At 35.6% G+C, this 25962-nt stretch overlaps 5 protein-coding genes across 10 annotated transcripts; 1 reads left to right on the plus strand and 4 right to left on the minus strand.

Moving 5' to 3' along the window:
• Nucleotides 1-2016: 2016 nt before the first annotated feature.
• Nucleotides 2017-13463, minus strand: LOC111424082 (no receptor potential A). Of its 3 annotated transcripts, none has more exons than XM_023057505.2 (12): nucleotides 13288-13463; nucleotides 13039-13222; nucleotides 12781-12978; nucleotides 8551-8630; nucleotides 7973-8209; nucleotides 7081-7915; nucleotides 6870-7026; nucleotides 6655-6812; nucleotides 6364-6603; nucleotides 2728-3380; nucleotides 2409-2670; nucleotides 2017-2356 (listed from the first exon to the last, which is right to left on the minus strand). In XM_023057505.2, exons 2-12 carry the CDS (start codon nucleotides 13207-13209, stop codon nucleotides 2099-2101), a joined length of 3249 nt encoding a protein of 1082 aa, XP_022913273.1. In that variant the 5' UTR covers nucleotides 13210-13222; nucleotides 13288-13463; the 3' UTR covers nucleotides 2017-2098. The 3 variants fall into 3 exon arrangements, with proteins under 3 accessions (XP_022913273.1, XP_071056681.1, XP_071056682.1); XM_071200580.1 differs by lacking the exon at nucleotides 8551-8630 and adding an exon at nucleotides 8319-8398 and having other exon boundaries at nucleotides 13288-13452; XM_071200581.1 differs by lacking the exon at nucleotides 8551-8630 and having other exon boundaries at nucleotides 13288-13452.
• Nucleotides 13464-13830: 367 nt separating this feature from the next.
• LOC111424086 (uncharacterized) lies at nucleotides 13831-14848 on the minus strand. Its single transcript, XM_023057508.2, has 3 exons — nucleotides 14726-14848; nucleotides 14462-14669; nucleotides 13831-14399 (listed from the first exon to the last, which is right to left on the minus strand). The coding sequence occupies exons 1-3, from the start codon at nucleotides 14736-14738 to the stop codon at nucleotides 13901-13903; spliced, it is 720 nt and encodes a 239-aa protein (XP_022913276.2). The 5' UTR covers nucleotides 14739-14848; the 3' UTR covers nucleotides 13831-13900.
• Nucleotides 14849-14875: 27 nt separating this feature from the next.
• Nucleotides 14876-15664, plus strand: LOC111424088 (uncharacterized). Its single transcript, XM_023057512.2, has 2 exons — nucleotides 14876-15331; nucleotides 15383-15664. The coding sequence occupies exons 1-2, from the start codon at nucleotides 15120-15122 to the stop codon at nucleotides 15609-15611; spliced, it is 441 nt and encodes a 146-aa protein (XP_022913280.1). The 5' UTR covers nucleotides 14876-15119; the 3' UTR covers nucleotides 15612-15664.
• On the minus strand, nucleotides 15650-16840 carry LOC111424085 (uncharacterized). Of its 4 annotated transcripts, none has more exons than XM_023057507.2 (2): nucleotides 16526-16840; nucleotides 15650-16463 (listed from the first exon to the last, which is right to left on the minus strand). In XM_023057507.2, exons 1-2 carry the CDS (start codon nucleotides 16801-16803, stop codon nucleotides 15674-15676), a joined length of 1068 nt encoding a protein of 355 aa, XP_022913275.2. In that variant the 5' UTR covers nucleotides 16804-16840; the 3' UTR covers nucleotides 15650-15673. The 4 variants fall into 4 exon arrangements, 2 of the variants coding, with proteins under 2 accessions (XP_022913275.2, XP_071056683.1); XM_071200582.1 differs by having other exon boundaries at nucleotides 15650-16480; nucleotides 16522-16840; XR_011642055.1 differs by having other exon boundaries at nucleotides 16069-16480; nucleotides 16526-16804.
• Nucleotides 16841-16844: 4 nt separating this feature from the next.
• LOC111424080 (trichohyalin-like) lies at nucleotides 16845-25771 on the minus strand. The gene is made up of 5 exons (XM_023057491.2): nucleotides 25675-25771; nucleotides 25509-25608; nucleotides 25277-25457; nucleotides 18466-25217; nucleotides 16845-17001 (listed from the first exon to the last, which is right to left on the minus strand). The coding sequence occupies exons 2-5, from the start codon at nucleotides 25537-25539 to the stop codon at nucleotides 16997-16999; spliced, it is 6969 nt and encodes a 2322-aa protein (XP_022913259.2). The 5' UTR covers nucleotides 25540-25608; nucleotides 25675-25771; the 3' UTR covers nucleotides 16845-16996.
• Nucleotides 25772-25962: the final 191 nt, after the last annotated feature.

The following is a 25962-nucleotide window of genomic DNA, read 5'->3' on the forward strand; positions in this document are numbered from 1 at the left end:
TGAAGTGAAGTATCTAGGATTAACCCTGGATAAAACGCTGACCGTACATCGAAGGTAAAATAAATAAGGCACGCATTGCATTCGCTCAGTGCAGAAGGGCCGTTGGGACTTCCTGGGGTTTAACAACCAAAATATCCCGGTGGATATACACTGCAGTGATACGTCCAATGTTAACTTACGGCGCCGTAAACTGGTGGCCGTAAATAAAACGATTGTTTTGCAACTACAAAAATTGTCTGGCTTGTCTCTACGTTACAGGCTCGATGATAACCACACCAACAGCAGCAATGGAGAATGTACTGTGCCTTCCTCCTCTCAATTATCACGTTGAGGAGGCGGTGATAGCAACAATGATCCGGCTGCAAGCTTTACAAATATGGAAAATCGACTAGCCAGATATTGGAGGAGGCATGTAGCAAACAGCTGCTCCTGAATGGCAGAGTAAATACGATTCCAACGCGTTTTATCTTCAAATGACCGTATGAAATAAAGGTAGGAGAACAATCCATGCCTGACGAAACTGTCTTCCAATTATGGGTGGACGGATCTCGTGGGGAAACTGGCTCTGGTGCTTCGGTTTATTCCGTCGAACCAACAATAAAAGTTTCTAAACCGCTGGGAATTTGGTCCACCGCGCTCCAAGCGGAACTGGTGGCTATTTCTCTGCCGGCTGAGGAAATTTCCAAGAAAATTAGTAATAAACGGAATGAACTGCGGGCGGTATCGCAGTTCATCCTCGTTGCTTGAGGATTGCCATAACAAGCTTTGTGAGGCAACCGCTAGCAATGAGATTACGATCTGCTCATTCGGGAAATAAGCTTCATGACATGGTGGACAAACTGGCAAGGAAAGCTGCAGGCGAACCTCCAGGATCGCCAGAACCATTCATCACCCCAACAATAAGGTCTTTAATAGAGTGTCAAAAAGAGGAAACACGTAAGAAGTTTCTAACTTACTGGGACAGGACACCAGGATGTCGCCAAGCCAGGAGGCTCTGATGTACCCTGACCCTAAACGAACAGATTTATTTATGAGGCTATCTAGGAAAAACCTACGTTTGATCATAGGTCTAATCACTAGACACTGGCATCTACAGAAGCACTTACTGAACATGGGAATAAGTGACACCGACATCTGCAGAGGATGCGGTGAGAAGCAGGAATCGGCGGAACACATTCTATGCGACTGCGTGGCCCTCCAAACATCTGGAGATATCCAGATTCGCATGAGTGGAATCAGGGCAGTACAACCAGGACATTTTAGCTTTTACCTCCAAGGTAATATGGCTGGAAGGACCCTAATGCTGACCAAAAGAGGGAAGTAAGTACAAGAGACCTGCTGAGGTAAAAGTGCTGCGGGCGATTCGCGAATCCAGAATCCATAGGTGCAGCAAATGGCATCGCGCTGTTCTTACCGTTTGACCAGCCCTTCAGATTAACAGCACACCATACGCAGCAAATGCCAGGAGCCCATTCCTTGTCTTGATGTCAGTGGATTTTTGTAACATAAATAGTAAGGTGAGGTGGGATCAATCCAGGTTTCCTCCTTTTTATTAGCCTTGTTCAATTTGCCTAGGACTTTCAATTCATATGGGTAGAATTAAAAAAAAATTAACATTCCCAAAGAAAGGTTAATACAGATTTATGCACTTCGAACTTGTTTCTGAAGAAGGTTGCAACATGGCATCCTAAACATCAAACATTTTTTCAAAAGACGCACGACTTAACCCGAAAGTTTCTAGTTCTAGGTTTAGTGATAGTGCTAGTATCAGTTCTAGTTTTAGTTTAATAGATTTATGGTTCCTGAAAATATAGATTCAGCAAAATTAATAAGTTTATATTTATTTTAAGATAAATATTTATTAACATGATCTAAACAGATAAATAGTTATACCTTAATCACAAGGTAATAAATTATCCGAAAACATTAACATACATCTAATTTAATAGTTCACAAGTTAACCATCTACTTTTAAATAGATAAAATCTATTTCGAGACCACCTAGAAAAAAATATGGCAAGTGCAAAGAGAGAGCGCTAAAAATATTAGTTTTTTGGTCCAATTATTAATCAAATACTAAGCTAAAAATGTGTCCAAATTAAGCGAAAAATTCGCTTTTGCTGGACATTTCATATTCGATTTCTTCATTCGTGTACATATCAATCATTTTTTGTATATCATGCGATAACATTTCTAATTGTTTACCGTGCTTAATCTTTAATTTTTCTTTTTCATTATTTTGTTTACTAATTTTAATTTTTCGTTCGTCTACAAACCTTTTTGTATTATTCTGTTGCTTTTCTCGGAGTCTTCTTTCTTTTTCTTGTTTTGATTTTAAAGTTTTATCGTTATTAATCTACAAAAATTAAGTTATTAAAAAATAATTAATAGTTAATATGGAAATGTACTTCTTTTGATGTTTCAACTGAAATTTTAGCTTGTTTAGCATTCATTTCTTTCAAATCCCTTTCATGTCTCGCTTCTAATTGTTTTAATTGACCGGCTTGCATTAATTCCATATGTTTTCTTAAGAGTTCTCTTTGATCGTCCAGTTGACCTTTTAAAAATTTCCATTCTTCTTTTCGATGACGTTCCATTAATTCACTCCATTGCAATGTTTGCTCTTGGACTAATTTACGTATATTTGGATCATTAACTAAATCGGCTTTGCTAATACAAAAATTAATTAATTAATTAAAAAAAAACAAAATTTTAAAATAAATATACTTTTTGCCTTTAACAATTTTATCGATAGCTCCACACTGAGCTTTTTGCATCGTTAATTTTTCTTTCATCTGCTTCTTTTTTAATGTATCGTATTCTTTTTGATTCTTTTTTGTTGTTTTTTGAAAAGCTTTATCTTGTCTTATTAACTCGATGGTAATCGGTTCAAAAACTAAAGGTTCCTCTTTCTTCTCTTCTTTTTTCTCAACCTTATCCGCCTTATTATCGGTTACTTCAATCCCCATGGAAGACATTTGCTCGTTTTGTTTTTGTTGGGCCCCCATAAATCCGCGAGGATCGCTTAAAGCCGCCATGAAGTCTTCAAAACCATCGGGGACGTAAATTTTTAATTCAATATTACAAAAAAGCATCGGTAAAGACATTGGAAAATTGGCTTCTGTTCGTAATGAAATGTGTCTAAAACCGGCTTGAAGACCGTCTAGTGGTAAAATGCGTTGTCCAAGAAGTTTTCCGCTATCATCGTAAACACCAAAACGAAGCACTGCTAAATCTGGAAGTACAACTTTTCGAAATAGAAAAGGTTCTTCGTTGTAAACAGGGTTTAAGCCGTTTGCTGGAACCATTCTTGTACGAAATTCGCGACGAATTGTATCGGTTGGGAGGCCATACATATCTACTTCAACATAAGTTCCAACCTAAAATAAGTTTATATAAGGATGTGTCCAAATATTGTGCAGCAACATAATTCTACCAAATTTGGACATACAGTAAAACCTCGATATAACGGACAAAGTATTTTTAAGACATACTATTAATATCATCTATTTGATACATCACTATATTTAAATATAAATGTTAGCGTTGTTGTGGTCGATCCGAGATTTCATTCGTTCTTCCTGATTTTGGGCAGACCATAGAGTTTGGGACACCTGCTTGATTTTTCCAGAGGGATTAAAATTTTTTTTATTTATATATTTAATGCATACAGTTGAGCACGGAAACGGGACGAACCCAAGGCTCCGTGCCTCAAAGATAATAACAGAGAAAGTACATCAAAATATATAGAATTTACTTACATAAACTAATTATTATGATCAGCTTTACACGCCGCAATTATCAAACGTTTAAACACGCTTAGTCAGTCGCAAAAGACATCAACCCCCGCACCACGAAGTAAATGGTCGCATATGCGCGCCATTCTCAACATGGGAGAGTTCTCAAGAAGGCTAGGAGAATCAAAACAACCATTGATAATTTTATGGAATGTTAAAGCATAAGAAGTTAAAGGGGTCACAGGCTGATACGTAATCAATGTAAGCGATGTTGCTTTTAAAACATAAATACTTTCAAATTTCCTTTGAATGCTTTCAAATCTGGATATATATGTTTGATATTGGGGATTCCAAACGGAGCTGCAGAAGCTTAAAACGCTATGCACATACGCAAAATACAATGTTCTTATAGCATAAATATTTGTAAAATTTTGCGTGATTCTCATAACGAAGCCAAACATGTGCCAAGCCTTAGCAACAGCTCCATCAACTTGGCCCCACAATCCCTGACCTGAGTCACTCTAGGTATGGTATGGGCGTGCGTCATCACTCTTCCTGACGGAGATCTGGCAATTCCTGGTCCAGACATACTTATACGATTTTTCTTTGGCGACACTTTACCAAAAAGGATTTTGTTAGCTGGCGTTAAATGTTTATTAATAAAGCAACAATCAGTAACACCCTGGATCGACAGTCCCAGTGAGGACCCAGCAACCGATTTCGTCTTTAATTTCGCAGCAGCAAGAAATTTATCACGCACAAGACGACTGCAGAAACGCACATCAACAGCCTTTGGAGCACTTCGACGACCCTTCGACCCATGAACATTAGCGTTTAAGCCGTGAGGAAGCAGCAGCCGAAATCGGAATGTCAAGGAAGGTACCCATAGTCTCGACCATCGCAACCAAGTTCTCACTGTCCCTCTCAGGAACTCCTCGGATCTCAAAGTTGCTGTGGCGGGAATATTACTCCCCGATAGCTCAGTAATCTGCTTCTTTAGAAAAGCATTCTCGGCATTCAGCCTATCAATCATCTTCAGCTGCTCCTGCAGGTCTATTGGAGATGCTTCTATTTTCGATTTGGTGTTTTTTTCCAGGTAAGTCGTAGGGTTTCTTGCTGCTGGTTTGTAAGCTGTGTCCTTGAGCAAGTCTGATATCTTGTTCTTTTAGTCCACTGAATCCATAACCACTGTAGCGTTATTTGTGGCGTCCCTGGTTATTTTTAAGACGTTCTTTTTTCGACCAGAATAGTCCTGGGGGTATATATAAACCTTTGCGTAAGACGGCTGTCAGCATCGGAAAGATTATATTCTGAAAGATTATGAACGATTTTCTGAATGTGGAGAGGTGGGTGCTTCAATTTTTTGGTGGATTCCGTTTGCAAGCCCTTGAATTTCGTTTGGAGTTTTCTGGTTTTTAGAGTTTTGTTGGATTCGCTACGCCAAAGTTTGCAGAGCTCGTATTCAGTGTCGTTAAGGTTTTTCCTCGTTTTGGTGAATTTCTTCTCTGAGAAGAGAGTTGCTGGGTCGTCTGAAGATGGCTTGAGTTTGTCGGGATCTGGTGTGGTGGGCTAGTCGGGTGAAGGTCGGCTGTAAGTCACGACATCGTTTTAGTAAAGTCAAATCGCAAAGTAAGATTTCTTTTCCCTCAGTCGTTCGAAGAGCTTGGTTTTTCTGTAGGTTTCCTCACCATAGAGGAGTATAATAATAATAAAATTTAATCCTTGGAAAATATAATGATAATGTGTTTCATCCGTTCTTCGTGTTGGTTCTCTTTGGAAAGGGACCAAGACGTTTCGCCAATATCTCACCTGGCATCTACATTGTGTTGTTGTAGTTTCCAGTCGGCAGACTTAGGCTTGTGGATTTAGTCCAGACCATAAAATTTGGGACACCTGCTTGATTTTTCCCGAGGAATTAGGATTGCCTTGATCTCAGAGTCTATTGGAGATGCCTCTATTTTCGATTTGGTGTTTTTTTCCAGGTAAGTCGTAGGGTTTCTTGCTGCTAATGATGTACTGGTTATTTTTAAGACGTTCTAGTGCCTGGAGTTCACTTGGAACCAACTAGGGCTTGGGTATTTTGGCTAAACGTAGGATCCTGGATATCTATTCTCAGAATTTCGGCTTTTTGCTTGTCCATTGTAGTTAAGCTGGATTCGACGTTGACACTGATTTCTTCGACCAGAATAGTCCTGGGGGTTGGGGCGTAGTTGAAACCTTTGCTTAAGACGGCTTTTTCGGCATCGAAAAGATTGTATTCTAAATTTTAGAGGTGTTTCTTAGTAGTATGTGTTATTGTGGTCTATCCGAGATTTTATCCGTTCTTCCTGTTGGTTCCCTTTGGAAAGGGGCAGACGTTTCGCCAATATCTCACCTGTCATCTTTAGTGCGTTGTCGTAGTCTGCCGCCAGGAGGAATGTTGTATATTTTTATTAACTAAAAGTAAAACTAACTAATACAGAACACAATGGGCGACAAATTTTTCATATAATGGACTTTTGGCTAAAACAGAGACTCCCTTCCCCGTATTAATCCGTTATATCGAGATTTTACTGTATGAAAGAATTTTGCGCGGCAGTTTAGATACATCTTTAGAAGGAAGTTAATTTTTAATAAAAATAAAAACCTTTTTGTCAGATAAAAATTGTCCAGCTATTACTCGAACTGAGCATTGTGCTGCTATAACACCATCGACGGGACTTTCAGCGAATGGATCGAATGTACGATCAGTTCTTCTCATGAAATCTGGTTTTAAAAGATAACCACAATTTCCGTTGTATTCGAATTTGCCTTGGTTTAGTTGCATTGGTAAATCGGACGTTTGGAAGTTTAGCGAGACCATTTGACAACCGGCGTTCCAAAAAACCTTTATTTAAAAAATTACTTTATTTCGTAGGATACATTTTTGTATTTTTACCTGTGGCATATAATTTGATGAATTTGCTCTGGTGCCGCTGGGATAAATTCTGGACATTTGCTTTTTGTTGTAATTAACGAAATCAATCGCCTGCGATTTTAAATAATTCAAACCAACCGGTTCGGAAAAACTGGACATGTTATGATGGATGTTTTTCTCTGAAATTAATTTTGTGTAATATTAATAAATCATAAAAAGATTTATAAAAAAATCACGTTCAGCAACTTCAAAACTATTAAATTTAACTGGTTGTGCATAATTAACCATAGAACTCAACCAAGGATGAACGTTTGTAGTAGAACCAGTATAAGGAACAGGCGGGGCGGCATCTGCTCCTTCAGTACTAGGAGCGGCTGCATCTGGAGCTGGAGTCTAAAACCCCCAGAAATTAAATTCCCATTAAAATAATTAATCAATTAATTAAACCTCAGGTGGTATGGGAACATCAGTAGGAATTGGTTTAACTGTAGCACCAGCATCTTCTTTTTCCTCATCCTCAATAACAAATTGCCCCTGCCGAAACAATTCTAATTCTTTCTTCTCCACTTCCGGTTTAAGTCGTTTATTTTTGATTAAAATTTTTTTTTTTAACGCATTCGGTGGAGGAAGAGGAGCCCCCGGTTCTAAAGGCCAATCTTCTAAAGGTTCTTTTAACAATAAATCTCCAAAAATCTCATCGCAATATTTAGCCAATTTATGCTGTTGCGTTTTGCAACAATGATTTTCAAACGATAAAATCACCGGATAATCGGAAGTGACGAAAGCTGTGTCTCTTATCGCGTAAATTACATCTTTAAATAAGATGTCGGTGCACATTGCCATACCGTGAGTTATTATAGGTTCTTCATCTTCGCCTTTTCCATCCCAACAATCGAGTTCAACACATCTACAACCAGCTAATAATACTTGTCTGTACATTTCCACTGAGGATTTTCCTCCAAATTGACGCCCAATTAAATAAGTGTTATGACTAGAATTTATGTAATAGGCGCATAGTGGAAGATCCATTTCCATGTAAATATCTAAACGGTCGAGAAAAACAGGAGCGTTTTCGTCGGACATTAAATATCGGATTAATCCATCTTTGGTTAATCTTTTAGCCTCTTTGGCAGCTTCATCTTGCTCGTAAGTTTCGATAATTTCAATCGCTCTTTTTTCATCGTATAAAGGATATAAGATTTCGTTTAAACGAGGATCTCTTTGTTTCTCGTTTAGAAATGTTACAAACTGATCGATGTTTATAAAATCTTTTCCTTGGGCGCTAAAAATTTAACATTTAATTTAATTTAATTTTTATTGGTGACCAAAAAAAACTCACACTTCTCTAAATAACTCTTCAATATCATTTCTGGGGCAGATCTTATGGTAGAGATTGTAAAATTTATCAAATGTAAAATCATCTTTTTCAACAGCCTCGTTTTTACCACTTGGCAAATTCATTTCGGATAAACATTGATAAACTAGTTTTTCAGTTCTCCCGGATGCGAAAGTTCGAGCTATTACTTTAACAGGAATCTTTCCAGCTGGATCGACCAAGAATCGTAAACGCATCCAACTATCAAAAGATTATCAAAATTAATTAATTCATTATAAACATACAAAAAAAATAATTGAAATTAATAGCAAGCGAACCAAAAAAGCTACTCAGTCTTATAAAAACTTACTGCTTCATAAGCTGAGTTCTAGGACAAACATTAACGATTTTATTATTATGAGTTATTGCCCTTAAACTATCTTTCCATTCCTATGAAAGCATGCAAAACAAAAAAGATTTTTAAATAAATCAGTTCAAAAACGAATTAAAGACAAAAACACCCAAACACATGCAAAAAATGTTAGAACAGCACAGAAAAAAATGTTAATGTTGTTAAATTTTTGATTAAAATAACGACTTACTGCTTCTTCAAACAAGTCATGGGGCAGAAATTATTGGCTTTGACATTGTGTGTTATTTTTCTTAAGCCTTCCAACCACACCTTTAATGAAAAGTACTTTTCTTTTAAATCAATCAATTAAAAAAATTAGTTAAAGTCATGCTGTGTTAAGTTTATTTTTAAATTAAGGAGAAACACCATTTTATTCTAAGAAGGAAATAATTAAATCATTTCATTGGTTTGAAGTAATTCTGTTATTTTTAACAACCCAATTAGTTTAATTAAGTTAAATAGAAGTAGAAAATTGTTTGAAAATAAAAGTTTCTTAAAGGTTTTTTTTATGTCTTATACAGAGTGATTCAAAAGTAAAAATTTTTGTAATAGTGACAAATAGTAGAGCAAAAACAAATTAAAAGATAGGAACAGTATTTTGGGGAACACACAATCAAAACAACGTTAATGATTCTTATAAGAGGAGGTTTCCTTTTTCAATGAGACATGGTTCACAATTCACACACATCTGAATACTTGGCAAAGATATCATGTAAGAGCATCAAGAAATGCGAAAAAGACTGATAATGCTAACAATGTTGCCAAAATGCGGAAATTATTAGAAAATTGTGATAAGTTAAATGTAATAACATATGGTTGTTCAGCTCATATTTTGAATCTCCTTGCTCATGACTATCAATTTCCAAATGTCACGGAACATGTGACTATTTTTGAAATAACCATTTAGCAAATGCTTTATACAGGACAGGATGGTCCATTTAACGTGGGACAAGCGATTATCTCGAAAACGGTTAATTTTACATAAAAATGAACCAAATGACAGTTGTTCTGGTCTTCGATATTCCGGCGTTAATTGCAAGTTGTCGAGTGCTAACTTGAGGATTTACCTCAACGCTAGCTAATACCGCAATTTCCTTTTCTTCCGTAGTTACAGTTGCTCGCCGAGTTCTTTTTCTTGATCCACATTTTCAGTGTTGCAGACTTTTTCTGCCACACTTAGAGTATCCATGATTTAATGACTTAGTTTAAACGCTTTGTCTTAATGTAAAACGATGGAATGAATTCAGAATTTGTTGCCAAGCAGTTTTTATTCAAATTTAGTTTTACCTGTTACATTTTAAAAGAATTCAACCAATTAAGTCTCTGAAAGCGATATTCTGAAGTTTCAATTTACACACACACACAGTAAAATTTTTTTATTTCTTTCTTTGAATGACCTTACTTTTATCCACAGATTCAGATTTTGCAATCAAAAACATAGGGTGCCATTTAAAAAATTGGCCGTGACCTTCATATGACCTTGAAAATAAGATCATGGTCAAAAAATGTTATCGTCATACGGTTTCCTCCTTCGCACAGAACAACTTTCATTTGGTTAATTTTTATGCAAAATTAACCGTTTTCGAGATAATCGCTTGTCTCACGTTAAATGGACCTCTCTGTATAGAAAATCAGATGCTCCAAAGCTTATTATGCCAGCTGAAACTCGTTAGAGTAGTTTACTGTATTGCTTATAAGCTTATATTAAAGGCTGGATGTTTGAAATGTGTGAAAATAATCGAAATAAAGTTGATTGTAATGTGTAAAGAAAAGCTATTTTAAAGCCAATTTCTGCCAACACTTGATAAGATACAAAGCAATGAATGTTCTATCGCCCATTCTGTGTATTTGTGGAATAAACTTAAAAAAGAACTCTGAGATGTTACACGAGACGAAATTATTAGAAAAGAAGATATCGATAGGTATAACATGGCATTAGAACCAGCTCATTTTCTTTCATACAGGGTGATTCAAAAAACCGCTGACAGTCTTCTAGAGTAGATAATACATGAAAAATTAAGATGCAAATGCCTCGTTGGCGAGATATAGAGAATCAAAGTTTCTTTAAAATTAAACATTATCTGCTATAAAAAGCACTTTTTTATAAATATTGTTTACGCCATTGCTCTCTACGCGTGTAAAGCGATCAATTATCTATGAATTGGTCTCTTACAAAACTTTGATCAAAGCAATAGTTTTTAAGAAAAACACGTTTGTAGAAAATTTGTTAATTCAATCAAAAACTGTTGCTTTAATCAAAGATTTGTAAGAGATAGATAACTGATCACTTTACACGAAAATACTGCCCGTTTGACAAAATTACCAGTGGAGTTGAAAATATTTTTAAAAAAGGGCTTTTTATTGCAGATGTTTAATTTTAAAGAAACTTTGACTCTCTATATCTCGTTAAGGAGGCATTTGCGACCCCATGTATATTAAGACTTGTCATCTTAACTTTTGATGTATTACCTGCCCTAGAAGTATGTCAGCGGTTTTTTGAATCACCGGTTAATGAATGAGTGCTTTAAGTCTTATGAAACGTGTTTTTTATGCTATTTTTTGTAATTCGCGTTTTTATACTTTTATTCTTTTTATCTTTTATAACAAAAATAAAGTAAATTTTGGCAATGTAGGGAAATAGGTATGTAGCAGTTGGTAACACCGGAACACTTGAAAATAGAAACTTTGAATTGACAATTAGAAACTGTCAAAACACCAAATATATTCACCTGAAGAAAATGTTTGATGTACACCCCCCAAAATAAGAGAAATTGTTCAGAGTCAATGTCCTCATCATTGTGGACCTTGTATTCGATGCTAAGAACGTGTTTAAACATCTATAGACAAAAATTGTCACATTGACAACTAAAAAAATTAATGACCCAATGTCACCAACTTGAACAGGTTCCATAAAATATTACTAAAATCTCATTACAGCATCGGATGCTGTAAGGAGTCTCATTACAGCACCCGTTTGAGTGCTGTTATAGCTTTCATTACCGTCGCGAATTACAAAATAGTATATTAAAAAACAAGTTTCGTAAGACACGTTTGAAATGCACGAATTCAAGTTGAAAAACGAGTGGCGAAGCCACGAGTTTTTTAATGAATGAGTGCTTTAGGTCTTATGAAACGTGTTTTTTATGCTATTTTTTGTAATTCGCGTTTTTATCCTTTTTTTTTTAACAAAAATAGAATAAATTTTGACAATGTAGATAAATAGGTATGTAGCAGTTGGTAACACTGTAACACTTGAAAATAAAAATTTGAATTGACAATTCGAAATTGTCAAAACACAAAATGTATTCACCTGAAAAAAATGTTTCATGTACACCTCCCAAAATAAGAGAAATTGCTCAGAGTTCTATTAAAACACTTTTTCAATAAATAATAATTCTTACTTAATTTTATTAGGAATAAATTCCAATTCAAATTGTCACATTGACAACTATAGTTCGTTTTTCTTTTCTATAATACTTGCCAATGTAAATTTTTTAGGGTTTCTGTTGGTATTATCTAGGACCCTTATAAAATTTATGTTGTTTTCCTGATTTTTAGTAACATTGTCAGTAACCAAATAGTGGAGGTTAAAACACTAATAAATTTTTAGATAAATTCGATTTTAACCAAGTACATATTTATTGTAAAAACGTGCTACATAGTAATTAAATAGAACAAAACACCTATTGTAGGTAAATAAATAGCAAATAAGCACCCCACAACATTTTTTATGCACCTTTTCTTTTTGAATAACGAAAGTCAAACGTCAGTGTGACATATTTATTTCAAAACATCGTATAACAAAACTCCCTGTTAATTTTGCCAACTTTACAACAATTTGACAGGTGTTACAGAAGAAAAATGAACTATAGAAAAATTAATGACCCAATGTCACCAACTTGAACTGGTTCCATAAAATGTTACTAAAATCTCATTATAGCACCGGTTGCGAATTATAAAAATTAAATTAATTGGTTTAAACCAAAAATACTGATTTAAACCAATATATAACAAAACTTAAAGTTAATTTTGCCAACTTTACAACAATTTGCCAGGTGTTACAGAAGAAAAATGAACTATAGAAAAATTAATGACCCAATGTCACCAACTTGAACTGGTTCCATAAAATGTTACTAAAATCTCATTACAGCACCGGTTCCGAATTACAAAAATTAAATTAATTGGTTTAAACCAAAAAAAATTGATTTAAACCAGTATATCTGGTTTTTTGCCAAACCTGGTTTTCAGTAATTTTCTCTTTAAACTAAAGACAAAAAGATCAAATATCTGAATATACTTTTGAATCAACCTGTATATAACACCTTTAAAATAATTAATCAAAAAGATTCTAGAAATTAATATACATATACAATTTTTGGATTAAAGAGTAACAAATAAAAAAATTAAAATAAAATATTACCTTAGCTGTTTCAGCGTTTGGACAAACAACATGTTGATAATTAATATTGATGTAATCCGTTCCACTACAAATCGTCAAAGATTTCTCTTCACAATCAGTTCCATGCTTACTTTGTAAAGAATTCAATATTTTCTTTTCGGTAGGAACACCACCAGCTCGAACATCGCTTACTTGACACAACTCAATAACATCTCCTTCCTTAAAAAATTACTCCAAAACAATTTAAAACCAGCTTTATTTAATTTTTTTTTAAATTACCTTTCCATCACTTTTCCAATAAATAAAAAACCCATATTCATCGACTTTAAATAAAGCGTTTTGTTCAATAACTACATTATCCTTTTCATCAGTCCATCGATCCATAACACACCCGGTTAAAAGGGGCTCAGGAACGTTAATACGCCAGTCGAATTCAAATTTTTTCGTCATCTTTGGGGTTTATCTGGAAGAAAACATGGATGTTAATTGAAGATGGTTTTTGTTGGAATGTTTTTTTGCGGTGCTTACCAATGTTTATAGAAATGGTCTATTTTAAGTCGATTTTAAACGCGGTTTATTTCCACACGAACAACATTTTTTTTTCGTCGGAAGTTTCGGGGTTTATTTACTTGAGTTTTTTTTGTAAGTGGGAGTTAAACGTCAATACAAATTCCTAACCTCACTTTTTTCTTTGACTTATACGTAAGTGACCTTCAATACATTTTTTCGTTATCTTTTTCATTATACATAATTATTTTTAATTTCGTTTTTTAAAACGCTAATTGTAAAGTTAAAAAGGATTTTTGCGTTGAATTATTTAAAGTAGTTTCGTATTTTAGTTTAATTGGATAGAAAATTTTGATTTTTTTGGGTTGGTAGTATTAAGCGGGAAATTTTTGAAATTTATTTCAAAATAATTTTGTATGCTCACCTATTTTTATTTATATTCCTTTTTACACGTATTTATATTGAGGTGGTTCATTTAAAACTGTGCTGAAACCTTTTAAGACACTTCTATTTAAAGGAAATCCTTAATAATCTAATTTAATTCTTTTAAATCGATACTTCGCATCAGAAAAGAACTTAAATTTATTTCGAACCACAATTAAAACTGCGTATAAATCTTAACATAACAGTGAATTTATTCATATGCTGCCAATAAATCTTGTTCGCCTCCTTGGGCAACTTCTTCCTCTTCTTCTTCAACTTCTTCCTCTTCAACAGTTCCAGTGGTTGCGCAAACGGATACTTTGGAAACGTTTTGTTGAAGTTCGACCGTTTTCTCGTAAGCTTGGACTTGATAATAAATATTGCTGACAAGTTTCGCGGCCCAATCGGCGATACAAATCAAAAAGATCGAATTCTTATCGTTGCTGTCTCTTTTTGGCATATTAACTTTGTGTATATTGGCTAATATTTCCAGAATACTATCGGAAAGATCTCGTAACATCGGCGATACAACAGCTGGTGGTTGATGTTCAAATGCGTAACGAAGTCCTCTAGTTAAACGTTTTTTAAATAACTTATAAGCTTCCTGCTTTGCTAAAGCTTTTTCTCGTTTTAATTGCTTCTCCATTGCTTTTTTACTCCGCATTTTATGAACATGTTTTCTTAATTGATTAAAATATGTTTCTGTTTCTCTATAAAATAAAAGAATTCGATGTTAAGTGAAGAAATATGAGAGATCTTAAAAAAGAAGTACTCTGGTGTCATTGAAAATTCTTCTTGGACTTTTAGCTTGAATCTTTGCATCCTATCCGCATCCCAAACTGAATGATATTCTTTCCAAACTCCTAACATAAGCCATTTTTTTGGCCTGGATAATTCTTCTAGTCTCATGTTGCATTTTGGTTTCGGCGGCTTCTCTGCAGCCACCCCACCTTGAATTTCTTCATCGGGGAACACGATTTCTATTAAAATAAAAAAAATAAGTAATCTAATATTTGATTGATAAATTGATCATTACCATCCTCAGCCATTTTGAATTATTCTTAAGTTTAAACTTCAAATTTACTTTCCGAAAGGAAAAGAAATAAACACTGTCACTTTAACATTTAGAATTTTTATGAAATTTTGAAAAACAAACTCTGTGGAGTTGTCAAAGTTACGTAACGACTCTAATTAAAAAATTACCCTTCTCAAATAAAGATTTCCTTGAACTTAAAACACAATGAAAAATTGCGTAACAACCTCAACAACCGCAACTCTTTTCCTATCTACGTTACATCGAGGTTTTATTCAATAATAAATGTTCCGGACGTGTTAATTGAATCTTAATAACACGATACATTATTTGGATATCCTCAAAAGAACCCATCAAATATGGGGAATAGTCGAAGATTTATCATCAACCAGATGAGATGTTTACTAAAAACATTTTTATAATTTTTCTTTTTTACTTATTTATTGATTTTGTGAATACTCAAAATGATGGGACCAAAAATGTAGACGAAAATGAGAAAATAAACGAAGATGTAACAGAAAATGCGACTGAAGATAACGGTGGAATCATCTTTCAAAAATTTGATACTCCCCAATTACTCCCAGATGGGCGACAAACGTATAAATTCAGGTAAAACGTTATCTTTTAACGTTTCATTTATTAATTTTAAATTAATTAAAGTTTTGAAACTGAGGGTTCGATAAAAAGAGAAGAAAGAGGGGAAGCTGATTCAAAAAATGGAATCTCAATAATCGGAACTTACACTTACCTCAAACCGGATAATACAATCCAAAAAGTTTTTTACACAGCTGGTTCTAAAGGATTCGTTTTAATACCGGAAAAAGTATTTTTAAGATATCGAGGTCGACAAAGAATTCCCGCCCCAGCTTTGGCTTCTTTAGCAGGATAATTAATCAAAAAAAAAAGTAATAAATAAGAACTCAAAAATAAAGTTATTAGTATTATTTTGTCTTATCGTAAATTAACATCTTTTTTTAAACACCCTTTTCCTTTTCGTTCCGTAATTTTCTTACACCGTGTAAGTAAAGACGAAGATTCTGGAGATTCATGAAGGCATTTGCCTACAGTTAAAGGTCGACAATTCTTTTTATTCCTCTTAATAAATTTAGTAATTAAATCTAAATCCGTAAGAGAATCACTAAATATTTGCGAATTATTTGTCATAATTTCTTCAAGTACAAGATTTTTGGATTGTTTTGAATTTGATGATTCTCCCTTAAATTTATCAAGTTCTTCTTGAGAACTACTCGATTTTGCATTAACTTTCATAATTTCCGTTATTTGTTCTTGAGAAAATTTCGTGGTTACCGGCACACCACTTGAAGTAGCGTCAAAAGAATTTAAACTACCAACTTCATCTTCATCGCCGATTGATAATTTTGAAGAAGGCGAAGTTACGGCGTAATTAGAATCATCGTTTGATGACATATCGCTATAAATGTTAGCTAGAATTTTCGCTGTCCAATCTGATAAGTAAATTAACAATTGAGAATGGTTATTTGTTGATCTTCTTGTTGGGATGTCTATTGAGTATAAGCTGGCTAATAGTTCTAATATGTTTAATGAAATTGCTCTCGTTCCTGGTGACATTGTTGGAGGGGGTTCGTTATTTAAAGCATGTTCCGTTGCTTTACGAATGGCTCTTTCAACCAAAGAAAATGTTTCATCTTGATTAGTTCCTAAAGAATTTTGAAGTAAATTATTATGAAGCCCACATTTCGTTGTTACCCGATAAGATTCTCTACAATTAAAATTTAACTACTTTTTAATTAATAAAAAAAAACATCAACATTTCACACCAACTTCATCATGTTACAAAAATCTTCTTCAAGTTTATTTTGAAACATCTCAACTTCTTCCTTAGAAAACACCCGGTGGAAGCACTGACATCGATCCAACATTAACCAACTAGGAGGAACGACAACTCCGCGCATTCTATAAGGATTAAAAGGACGTTTTTTCGTTTTAAGTTCTAACACTTCTTCCATTTCGAGTGATTCGTCAGTACGCACGGTGTTTATTTTCTTTTTCGAAGAGTTACTCATCTTTGAACTGTAAGACATACTGGAAAATTTTGACATTACCAAACTTCAAAACTAAAATTATTTATTAAAAGTCAACATTTAATTTGCAAATCTAAAGTTTATTTTAGTCATATAAGAAACTATCATTAACGTCAAAATTGGGGACAATCATCAAATAGTACAAATTCAACAAATATATATACAAATTTACTGTGTTCTCGACGAATCAAAACATTTTGACAATTTTAAGTTAACCTGAAAATACAAAAAATTAATTAGATTATCTAGGATAATATAGGTTATAATAAGTAACACTCTTTTTATAGCTAGTAATCAAATACTTAATTAAAAAGTAAATATCTGTGAAGAAAAGTAAAAGATTTCAAAACGCCCACTGAAAAAGTGGTTTACTAGGTTCACTATAAATTTTGAATATTTTAAGAACCTCAAAACACATTTTAAAGACTTAAGAAATAGCTGTCTTTGGACTTCAAGTCAGTGCTGCGCTTAGCAAGCACTACCTCATCGCAGAGACAAACCTTATCCATGATTATCTGCTCTTGCCATAGATTAAGTAGTATTTGGTCGATGCACAAGAAAGTTAACCTTTTAAGGTCAGGATTGTTCAAAAAATTCCAGTTGAGTACCTAAAAGTTGATGCCTAAATCAAAACTATCAAATAAACCACACTACCATGAATGTTCTCTTATCAAAGAATTGTTAAAAAACATAGTTCAACCTATTAGCCCATACCTTCCAACCATACTTGGCTATGTCAACAAGAATGGCATACTCAGAATGAAACATACTTTCGTGAACTTAGAATCAATCCTGCATTTTATAACATGCAACATATCTGGTGAATGCTAATGATTAGCTGCAAATACTGAGAGGTGTATATTTAAGATAACCTTTTGTCTTGTTGAAGTTGAAAACATTGTTAGGTTTGCCAAAGCTCATAGAATAAGACTGATGGGACACATCTTAAGAATGAGGGAAACACCGAAAAGTATTTGCGAGCAAACCAGATATACCAACAAATAAAGGAAGACCTAGAATGGGATGGATAGACTGCGACTAACGACATAAAAAGCAACGCGTTCAAAATTGGAAGTGTCAACACTTAATAAAGTGGAGTGGAGGCAATTGTTCAGAAGACCAAATTTCACTAAGGCCATAGGATACGGCCAAATACCTCACAAATGCGAATTTTGAAAACAAAGGATGTTGTTCCAAAGTGGGGAAATCCCCATCTACAAAGTTGTGTTTTATCGAATCTGGGAGAGACAAAACTCACTACTTAGACCAAAACTCAACTCAAGAATCAGAATGAGAATCATCTGCTATGTATGCAGAGAAAGTCTTCAAAAGCAACAAGCTAGAGTTAAATTGACCTTTGCAACTTCATGGCTCACAGCTAGAACAGACATTTGTCTTTCAAACCGATGCTAGTAAAAACGGAGAAGAGGTGGAAAAAAACTACCACGCCAATAAGTAGGAATATCTCGCCCTTATATGGTCCAACTAGTTTCAAGTGAAAGAAGACCAAGCTCACTCTGTTGATGTCCCGATTAACACAGAAGTAATTGCTTCAAAACCTGAGGTAACCCAAGAAATTAACATCAAGCAAAGGTTTAATCATCAGCAAAATATTACTTCAAAAACATAAAAGTATATGGAAGAGTGTTACTTATAGTATATGATTAATTTTTGTTTTACCTGTATTACGACCAATCCAATTAATTTTTCTTCCAAAGACACTCTTCGATTTACTGACAAATGGTGCTCTAGTTAAATCAGTTAACGACTCGAAACTACTTTCATAGTCACTGTTATCGTCATAATTTCCTCTTATTAATCGCCATTTTGAAGGACCAGGTTCTTTCTGTACCGACAAATTTGATCCACGCCGCTTTCTGTGTTGCTTTTCTCTCAACCTTCTTCTCTGTTCTCTTGCGCGTTCTCGGGCTTTGTGCTCTCTGAACAATCGTTTTTGCTCTCTTTTATGTTCCCTTTGAATCCTCTTTTGGGCTTTCTTCTCGGCCTTTTCTTTTTTCTTTTCTTCCTTCGTTAATCTCTCCCTTTCTTTACTTTCGGTCCTTTCTCTCTTTCTTGCCATCTTTTTCGCTTTTCTTTCAGCCTTTACTTTTTCTTTACTTTCACTTCTTTCTTTCTTCCTTTCTTCATTTTCTAATCGCTTTCTTTCCTTTTCTCTTGCACGTTCCTGTTTTCTTGCGGCTTTTGCACTTTCTCTATCAGTGCTGCCACTTCTCTCTGCCTTTTCGGCCTTCTTTTTCGCCTTCCGTTCAGCTTTTTCTCTCTTTTTTACTTCTTTAACTTGCTTATCTCTTTCTTTACTTTCACTTCTTTCTCTCTTCTTTTCTTCATTTTCTAATCGTTTCCTTTCTTTCTCCCTAGCCCTTTCCTCTTTTCTTGCGGCTTTTGCACTTTCTTTATCAGTGCTGCCACTTCTCTCTGCCTTTTCGGCCTTCTTTTTCGCCTTCCGTTCAGCCTTTTCTCTCTTTTTTTCTTCTTTAACTTGTTTATCTTTTTCTTTACTTTCACTTCTTTCTCTCTTCTTTTCTTCGTTTTCTAATCGTTTCCTTTCTTTTTCCCTAGCCCTTTCCTCTTTTCTTGCGGCTTTTGCACTTTCTCTATCAGTGCTACCACTTTTCTCTGCCTTCTCGGCCTTCCTTTTCGCCTTTCGTTCAGCCTTTTCTCTCTTTTTTTCTTCTTTAACTTGCTTTTCTTTTTCTTTACTTTCACTTCTTTCTCTCTTCTTTTCTTCATTTTCTTTTCGTTTCCTTTCTTTTTCCTTAGCCCGTTCCTCTTTTCTTGCGGCTTTTGCACTTTCTTTATCAGTGCTGCCACTTACCTCTGCCTTCTCGGCCTTCTTTTTCGCTTTCCTTTCAGCCCTTTCGCGTTTTCTTGCTTCCCTTTCTTCCTTTAATCTCGATTTACTTTCACTTCTTTCTCTTTTCTTTTCCTCGCGTAACTGCTTCTTAGCATTAGCTTTACTTTCACTTCTTTCTCTTTTTTCCGCTTTCGTTTTTGCTTTCTTCTCGGCCTTTTCTTTCATTCTCTCTTCACTTGCAAGTCTCTTTCTTTCTTTTTGAGCTTTTCGCTCTTCGGCAATTCTCAATTTTGCTATAGCTTTTTTAATTGCCTTTGTAGGATGTTCCATTTCACTTTGTAAACTATCTGTACTGTCTGAATCACTACTAGAGTCAGTGTGCCTTTTCTTAGAATGTCTTAATAATGCTTCTTCAAGCATTACGGATGATGCATGTCGTAGTAGCTTTTCTGTAGGTTGTCGTTTTGGTTTTGTGTATGACTCATCACTTTCTGGTGGTGAAAACGCCCGTTTACGAATTTTCTTTGACTTAGAAACTTCAAGATTATCATCTTTAGGTTTTTCTTTTTTAACATGTTTGCCATGTATAAGATCATCGAAATCGCTTAAGGAATCAGTTGTTGGATATTTTGAGACGGACTTTTTCTTTTTCGGTCCTTCTATTTGAACTTCACTTTCAATACGAGTCGGTTGAAATTGTGATATCACGTGAGGTTTTCCAGATTTATCATCTGGTTGTTTTTTCTTTAATTTCTTTTCTTTTTCAGGTTTATCTGACTTTTCACCTTCACTGCTACTTCTAAATGGCCAGATAGCTCTTTTAGCTTTCTTTTCTTTTTCTTTCTGTTCCTTTTTCTCTTTCTTTTCTTTTTCTTTCTGTTCCTTCTTCTCTTTCTTATCTTTTTCTATCTGTTCCTTCTTCTTTTTCTTTTCTTTTTCTTTCTGTTCCTTCTTCTCTTTCTGTTCTTTTTCTTTCCGTTCCTTCCTCTTTTTCTTTTGCTTAATCTTTCCTTTTTTGGTAAGTTTTCCTTTGGAATCCAATAACCTATCTATGCTTTTTATTTCCTTTAGAATTTCTGAATCAGAATCACTAGAACCAGGCTCCCCGGGAGCCCTTCTTTTCTTTTTATCTCCTAGACTTTCAATTTCGCTTTCGTAACGCTCAAGTTCTCGTTTATCTCTTTCCTTCTTCGACTTTTTCAAGTTTTCAGCATTTTTCTGTTTAGCTTTAGCTCCATCTATTTCGGCTTTACCTTTTTTTGCCTTTTCAATTGCGTCCCGTTTTGCATCCTTTTCAGCTTTATCTGCTGCCTCTATTGCGGCTTTTTCAATTGCGTACCGTTTTGCCTCCTTTTCAGCTTTATCTGCTGCTTCTATTGCGGCTTTTTCTTTTTTAGCTTTTTCAATTGCGTCGCGTTTTGCTTCCTTTTCAGCTTTATCTGCTGCCTCTATAGCGGCTTTTGCTTTTTTAGCTTTTTCAATTGCGTCCCGTTTTGCTTCCTGTTCAGCTTTATCTGCTTCCTTTGCAGCTTTAGCTGCTGCTTTAGCAGCTTCCTTTTCGGCCTTTGCTTTTGCTTTTCTTTCGGCCTTTTCTTTGACCGCTTCTTCTTTTTCTGGTTTATCAGTTTTTTCACCTTCACTGGATCCTCCAAAAGGCCAAAACTGTTTGCGTTCACCTTTAGGTTTCTTTTCTTTAGGTGCTTTTTTCAGTTTCTTCTTTTTTGGCTTAGTCTCATAGAAACTTTCAACAGAACCCACAGTTTGCTTTTTAGGTTTACGACTTTTATACAAATCTGCGAGACTATCTGAACTAGAATCAGTTTGACTACCACTATGTTTTCTATGTTTTTTATCTTTTTCCATTTCCACTTCATCTTGGAATATGAAAGACTTTCCTTCTTTTTTAATAGGAAGTTCCTTTTCTTTTGCCTCTTTAGGAACTCTTTTAGATTTTACTTTAGCCTCTTTAGGCACTTTTTCACGTTTTTCTTTTACAGATTTAGGTTTCTTTTTGGATTTTGATTTTTTCTTTTTACCTTTTCCTAATGCTTCATCAGATTCGCCATCACTAGAACTCGAATGTGAACCCAATCTTTGTGCTTGCTTTTCTTTTTCAAATTGGGTATCACTTACACTGCGTTTAATCCTGCGTTTTTTCTCAGGAAACAGTTTAGATATTTTTTCTTTTAACGGTACTTCACGTTTCTCCTTTTCTAAAGCATCTCGTTCAGCTTTTTCTTTCATAGCTTTATCTTTTAATGCTTTAGCTGCTTCTTTGTCAGCGATTTCTTGCGCCTTTTTGGCGGCTTTTTCTTTTTCCAAAGCATCGCGTTCTGCTTTTTCTTGGGCCTCTTTTTCAGCCTTAGCCGCTTCCTTCTCGGCTTTATCTTTTGCTTTTTTATCAGCTTTTTCCTTTTCTAATGCATCTCTTTCCGCCTTTTCTTGGGCGTCTACTGCTTTTGGAACTGATTTCGTTTTCCCCAAACGTTCCTTTTCAGGTTTCGGTTTTTCTTCCGATTTTGCCTTAATTTTCGATGCTTTTTTATTTGCTGCTAAGCGATCTCCTTCTGCTTTTTCTTTTTCGGCTTTTTCTGCAGCTTTTTTCGCTGCGGCCTTTTCTAGAGCTATATTTTTAGCTCTTTCAGCGGCTTCAGCTGCAGCTTTATCTGCCGCAGCTTTCTTCTCCGCTTTTTTGAGAGCTTCCATGTTCTCTCTTTCTTTGGCTGCTTTTTCGACTTTTTCTTTTTCAAGAGCATCTCTAGCTGCCTTTTCTGCTCTTTCTTGAGCAATTTTTTCCGCTTTGGCTTTAGCCGCATTTTCATCGGCTAATTTCTTAGCTAAGAGTTCGGCTTCTTTTTCTTTAGCTTCTCTCGCCGCTTTATCAGCGGTTTCTTGTGCCAAAGCGTCCTTAACGGCTTTTTCTTCAGCCGCTTTCTTCGCTTTTTGAATTTCGAGAGCATCCTTTTCTTCTTTGTCTTTTGCTTTTTTATCTGCCTTTGCTAATTTCTTGCTCTCTTGCTTTTCCAATTTATCCTTTATAAATTTAGATTCTTCTCTAAGAATAGGTCTCAAATCTCCTTCAATTCCTATTGGTGTTTTAGCTTCTTTAATAACCTTTGATGGTTTAACTCTTATTTCTTCTTTCTGTTTAGGTGGTTTCTCCTCTTTAGCTCGTTTTTTAGTTTCTTTTTCCGCTTTAACACTTACATCGACACCTTTTGATGCGGCTCTTGGGGCAATATAATCCGCAGGTTTTCCTATTGGAATATCTGGAGCAATCTTCGCTCTGATACTTAAATCGGATTCCTTAGGTGATGATCTCGGTTTAATGTACGCTGCAGGCGGAGTTTTAACCTCTTTCGCTTGAGGTTTCTTAATATGAGAAGGCAATAAAGACTCTAAACTGGCAGATTTTGGTGGTAATTTAGACCCTTTCTCTTCTTTTATTGCCTTCTGTTGTTTTCTTTCTGCAGCTTCTCTTTCAGCCTTTTCTGCGGCTGCTTTGGCTGCTGCTTTTTCTGCAGCCTCTCTTTCAGCCTTTTCTAGGGCTGCTTTTGCTGCTGCTTTTTCTGCAGCCTCTCTTTCAGCCTTTTCTAGGGCTGCTTTCGCTGCTGCTCTTTCTGCAGCTTCTTTTTCAGCCTTTTCTAGGGCTGCTTTCGCTGCTGCTCTTTCTGCAGCTTCTTTTTCAGCCTTTTCTAGGGCTGCTTTCGCTGCTGCTCTTTCTGCAGCTTCTTTTTCAGCCTTTTCTAGGGCTGCTTTAGCTGCTGCTCTTTCTGCAGCTTCTCTTTCAGCCTTTTCTAGGGCTGCTTTAGCTGCTGCTCTTTCTGCAGCTTCTCTTTCAGCCTTTTCTAGGGCTGCTTTAGCTGCTGCTCTTTCTGCAGCTTCTCTTTCAGCCTTTTCTAGGGCTACTTTAGCTGCTACGCTTCCTGCAGCTTCTTTTCTAGCCGTTTCTACGGCTAATATAGCTTTTGGTCTTTGTGTAGCTTCTCTTTCAGCCTTTTCTAGGGCTGCTTTAGCTGCTGCTCTTTCTGCAGCTTCTCTTTCTGCCTTTTCTGCGGCTGCTTTAGCTGCTGCTTTTTGTGCAGCTTCTTTATCAGCTCGTTCTTTTTCGGCTCTGAGTTGAGCTTCTCTTTCAGCCTTTTCCGCAGCTGCTTTAGCTGCTCTTTCTGCCGCTTCTTTTCTGGCTCTCTCCGCTTGATCATCTTCAACAGGACGTTTTACTTCAACAGTAACTTTTGGTGCAATTTCTATTCTAGGCGGTATAGCTTTTGGTACACTAACATCTTTCATCGGTGTCGCTGGTAAAGTTTTGCCATAATCAACAGAAGGAGGTGGTACTGTTACCCTTGGTTCCTTTATTACAATTATCGGCAAAGCTTTATCAGGTTTTATTGTTGGTCGAGATGTTTGCTTAGGTACTGTCCTAATTGGTGTTTGTGCTGGTGTATCTTTAGTTGTTCCCATTTCCGCACGTGCTCGTTTACATAAGCATGTTAAACCAGCAGCTTTTGTTCGTTCTTCGCCAGGTAAAATTGTTGATCCTTCAACAACTTTATCTCGCGGAGAAACCGCAGTGTGTCCAAGCGATTCTGATACAGCAGTACCTACTGTTGCCTTCGCTTTTTGACAAGTACATCGCTTTTTAAGCGAAACTTCCAAAGGTGATGGAGTGGGTGCCGCTTGGACATCAACAGAAATTGGTGTTGTTTTCTTAACAGCAACTTCTTTTGATGGCCATAAGACATCTAAGGGAGGTTCTTCAAATACCACCGGTTTTCTTTTCGATATTTCGAATGTATATGCTCTTCTTGGTGTATCTGGTGGAGATGGTTTTCTTGATGTATCGATTGAAGGTGCCTTTCTTGGTAATCTACTCGGAGGTCGTCTTTTAGGTGGTGATGGTGGTGGTGGACGCATATCTTTATATACACTTGCGGGCACCTTTTCATCGTGAGGTTTAAAATGTTTTGGCGGTGTTTTCTGAAAATCACCTTCTCCAATAGAAGACGATTCCTTACGGGCAAATTGGGCACCTTTTTGACTCTCTACCCCGAAATAATTATTACTGATGGATACTGCGGCCCAATCGGCAACCGAACTAAAAAATATCGCTTGCATATCGGTGCTACTTCTTGAGGGAACGGGAACATCATGCAAATCACACAAGATTTGCAAGATGTTATCCGAAACCTCACGAAGTTGCATCGACATGATCACTGGCGGTTTATTAAGTGCGGCAAACGTTATCCCTCTACGAATTGCATGTTCAATGTGTTTATAGGCCTCTATTTTGGCCATCTCTTTTTGCATCTTTTTTCTATCAACATGATTAGAACGTCGTTGTTGTTCCCGTTTCTTTTCCCGTCGCATTTGCTCGAAGTACTGTTCCGTACGTTCAGCTGATATAGCAAATTGTTCTTGAACTCTTTCTCTCAATTTCATCCGTCTCACATCGTCAAATATATCATGATATTGCATCCATGTTCCTAAAACGTGCCATTTTCGCGGCTCTGCCAAACTGCTGGGAACATGGCGAACTGAACAGTTTGGACATTTCGTTCTTTCGAATCCAGGACATTTTTTGGATTCTCCGCAAGCTCTTATAAAATCGTATTCCCTAAACAAATAAGCAACTTATTTCGATTAATTAATTTTATATTTATTTACACAGTTTACCTCGGTGTTAAGGTATAATCTTCTTTGATGAAATTTTGAAATCTAGCTAATCGTTCGCAGTCGAAAACATCGCAGTAATCCTTCCAAGTTGAAAGACAAGCTGTCTTTTTTGGGCGGGATAATTCACTAATTCTGCGATAATCAGGTTGAGGCCTGTATTCACCAGGTTGTTCTCGATTTGCTGAAGCAATAAATAAACGTTTTTGTTTATAATTTATCTAATCATAATTACCATCATTTCCATTTCGCCACTGATTTCGCATTGTGGTCGAACATTCCTGGTATTTTTCTTCACCATTTCTTTCAGGTTAAAATTCCGGTTTAGTGCAAGTCTTTGTGTGCGACAAAAAAATTATTTCACTATCGAAAAGCGTTGAAAAACGTGATCCAATACGTACCTTGTCCATTGATAGTTTTGTTAATTTCGAGATAAATAATCTACACAGAAACTAGAAATTTTGACATCATCTTGAAAGGTGAATTATAATAATAAACAAAATTTGAAAGATATGTTGTATCTATAGTTACTTGACAAAATTCTTTTAGGAATGAAAAAATTTAAAATAAGCAGCAGTACACAGTGATGAACCGCTAAGAATTCCTATTGGTGTTTCCAAACATTGCAAGACTTCGCGCGCTGCTTGCCGCACTCTACCACTCTTCACATTCTAAAGCGCGCGTCACAC

The sequence above is a fragment of the Onthophagus taurus genome, chromosome 11 (assembly GCF_036711975.1).
Source record: "Onthophagus taurus isolate NC chromosome 11, IU_Otau_3.0, whole genome shotgun sequence".
Lineage (NCBI taxonomy): Eukaryota > Metazoa > Arthropoda > Insecta > Coleoptera > Scarabaeidae > Onthophagus > Onthophagus taurus.

Bases quoted from the DNA above. Each gene is read 5' to 3' on its own strand.
- LOC111424082 (XM_023057505.2), bottom strand. From the start codon at position 13,209: ATGACGAAAAAATTTGAATTCGACTGGCGTATTAACGTTCCTGAGCCC. The intron at 8,210-8,550 runs GTAAGTCGTTAT...ATCTTTTGATAG, and splicing joins ATGACTTGTTTGAAGAAGCA to TTGGATGCGTTTACGATTCT. The intron at 7,916-7,972 runs GTGAGTTTTTTT...TTAAATTTTTAG, and splicing joins GAAGAGTTATTTAGAGAAGT to CGCCCAAGGAAAAGATTTTA.
- LOC111424086 (XM_023057508.2), bottom strand. The intron at 14,400-14,461 runs GTACTTCTTTTT...TTTATTTTATAG, and splicing joins GAATTTTCAATGACACCAGA to AGAAACAGAAACATATTTTA.
- LOC111424088 (XM_023057512.2), top strand. From the start codon at position 15,120: ATGTTTACTAAAAACATTTTTATAATTTTTCTTTTTTACTTATTTATT. The intron at 15,332-15,382 runs GTAAAACGTTAT...AATTAATTAAAG, and splicing joins CGACAAACGTATAAATTCAG to TTTTGAAACTGAGGGTTCGA.
- LOC111424085 (XM_071200582.1), bottom strand. From the start codon at position 16,803: ATGTCAAAATTTTCCAGTATGTCTTACAGTTCAAAGATGAGTAACTCT. The intron at 16,481-16,521 runs GTGTGAAATGTT...ATTAAAAAGTAG, and splicing joins TTTGTAACATGATGAAGTTG to TTAAATTTTAATTGTAGAGA.
- LOC111424080 (XM_023057491.2), bottom strand. From the start codon at position 25,539: ATGCGAAATCAGTGGCGAAATGGAAATGATG. The intron at 25,458-25,508 runs GTAATTATGATT...TTATTGCTTCAG, and splicing joins GTGGCGAAATGGAAATGATG to CAAATCGAGAACAACCTGGT. The intron at 25,218-25,276 runs GTAAACTGTGTA...TTATTTGTTTAG, and splicing joins GATTATACCTTAACACCGAG to GGAATACGATTTTATAAGAG.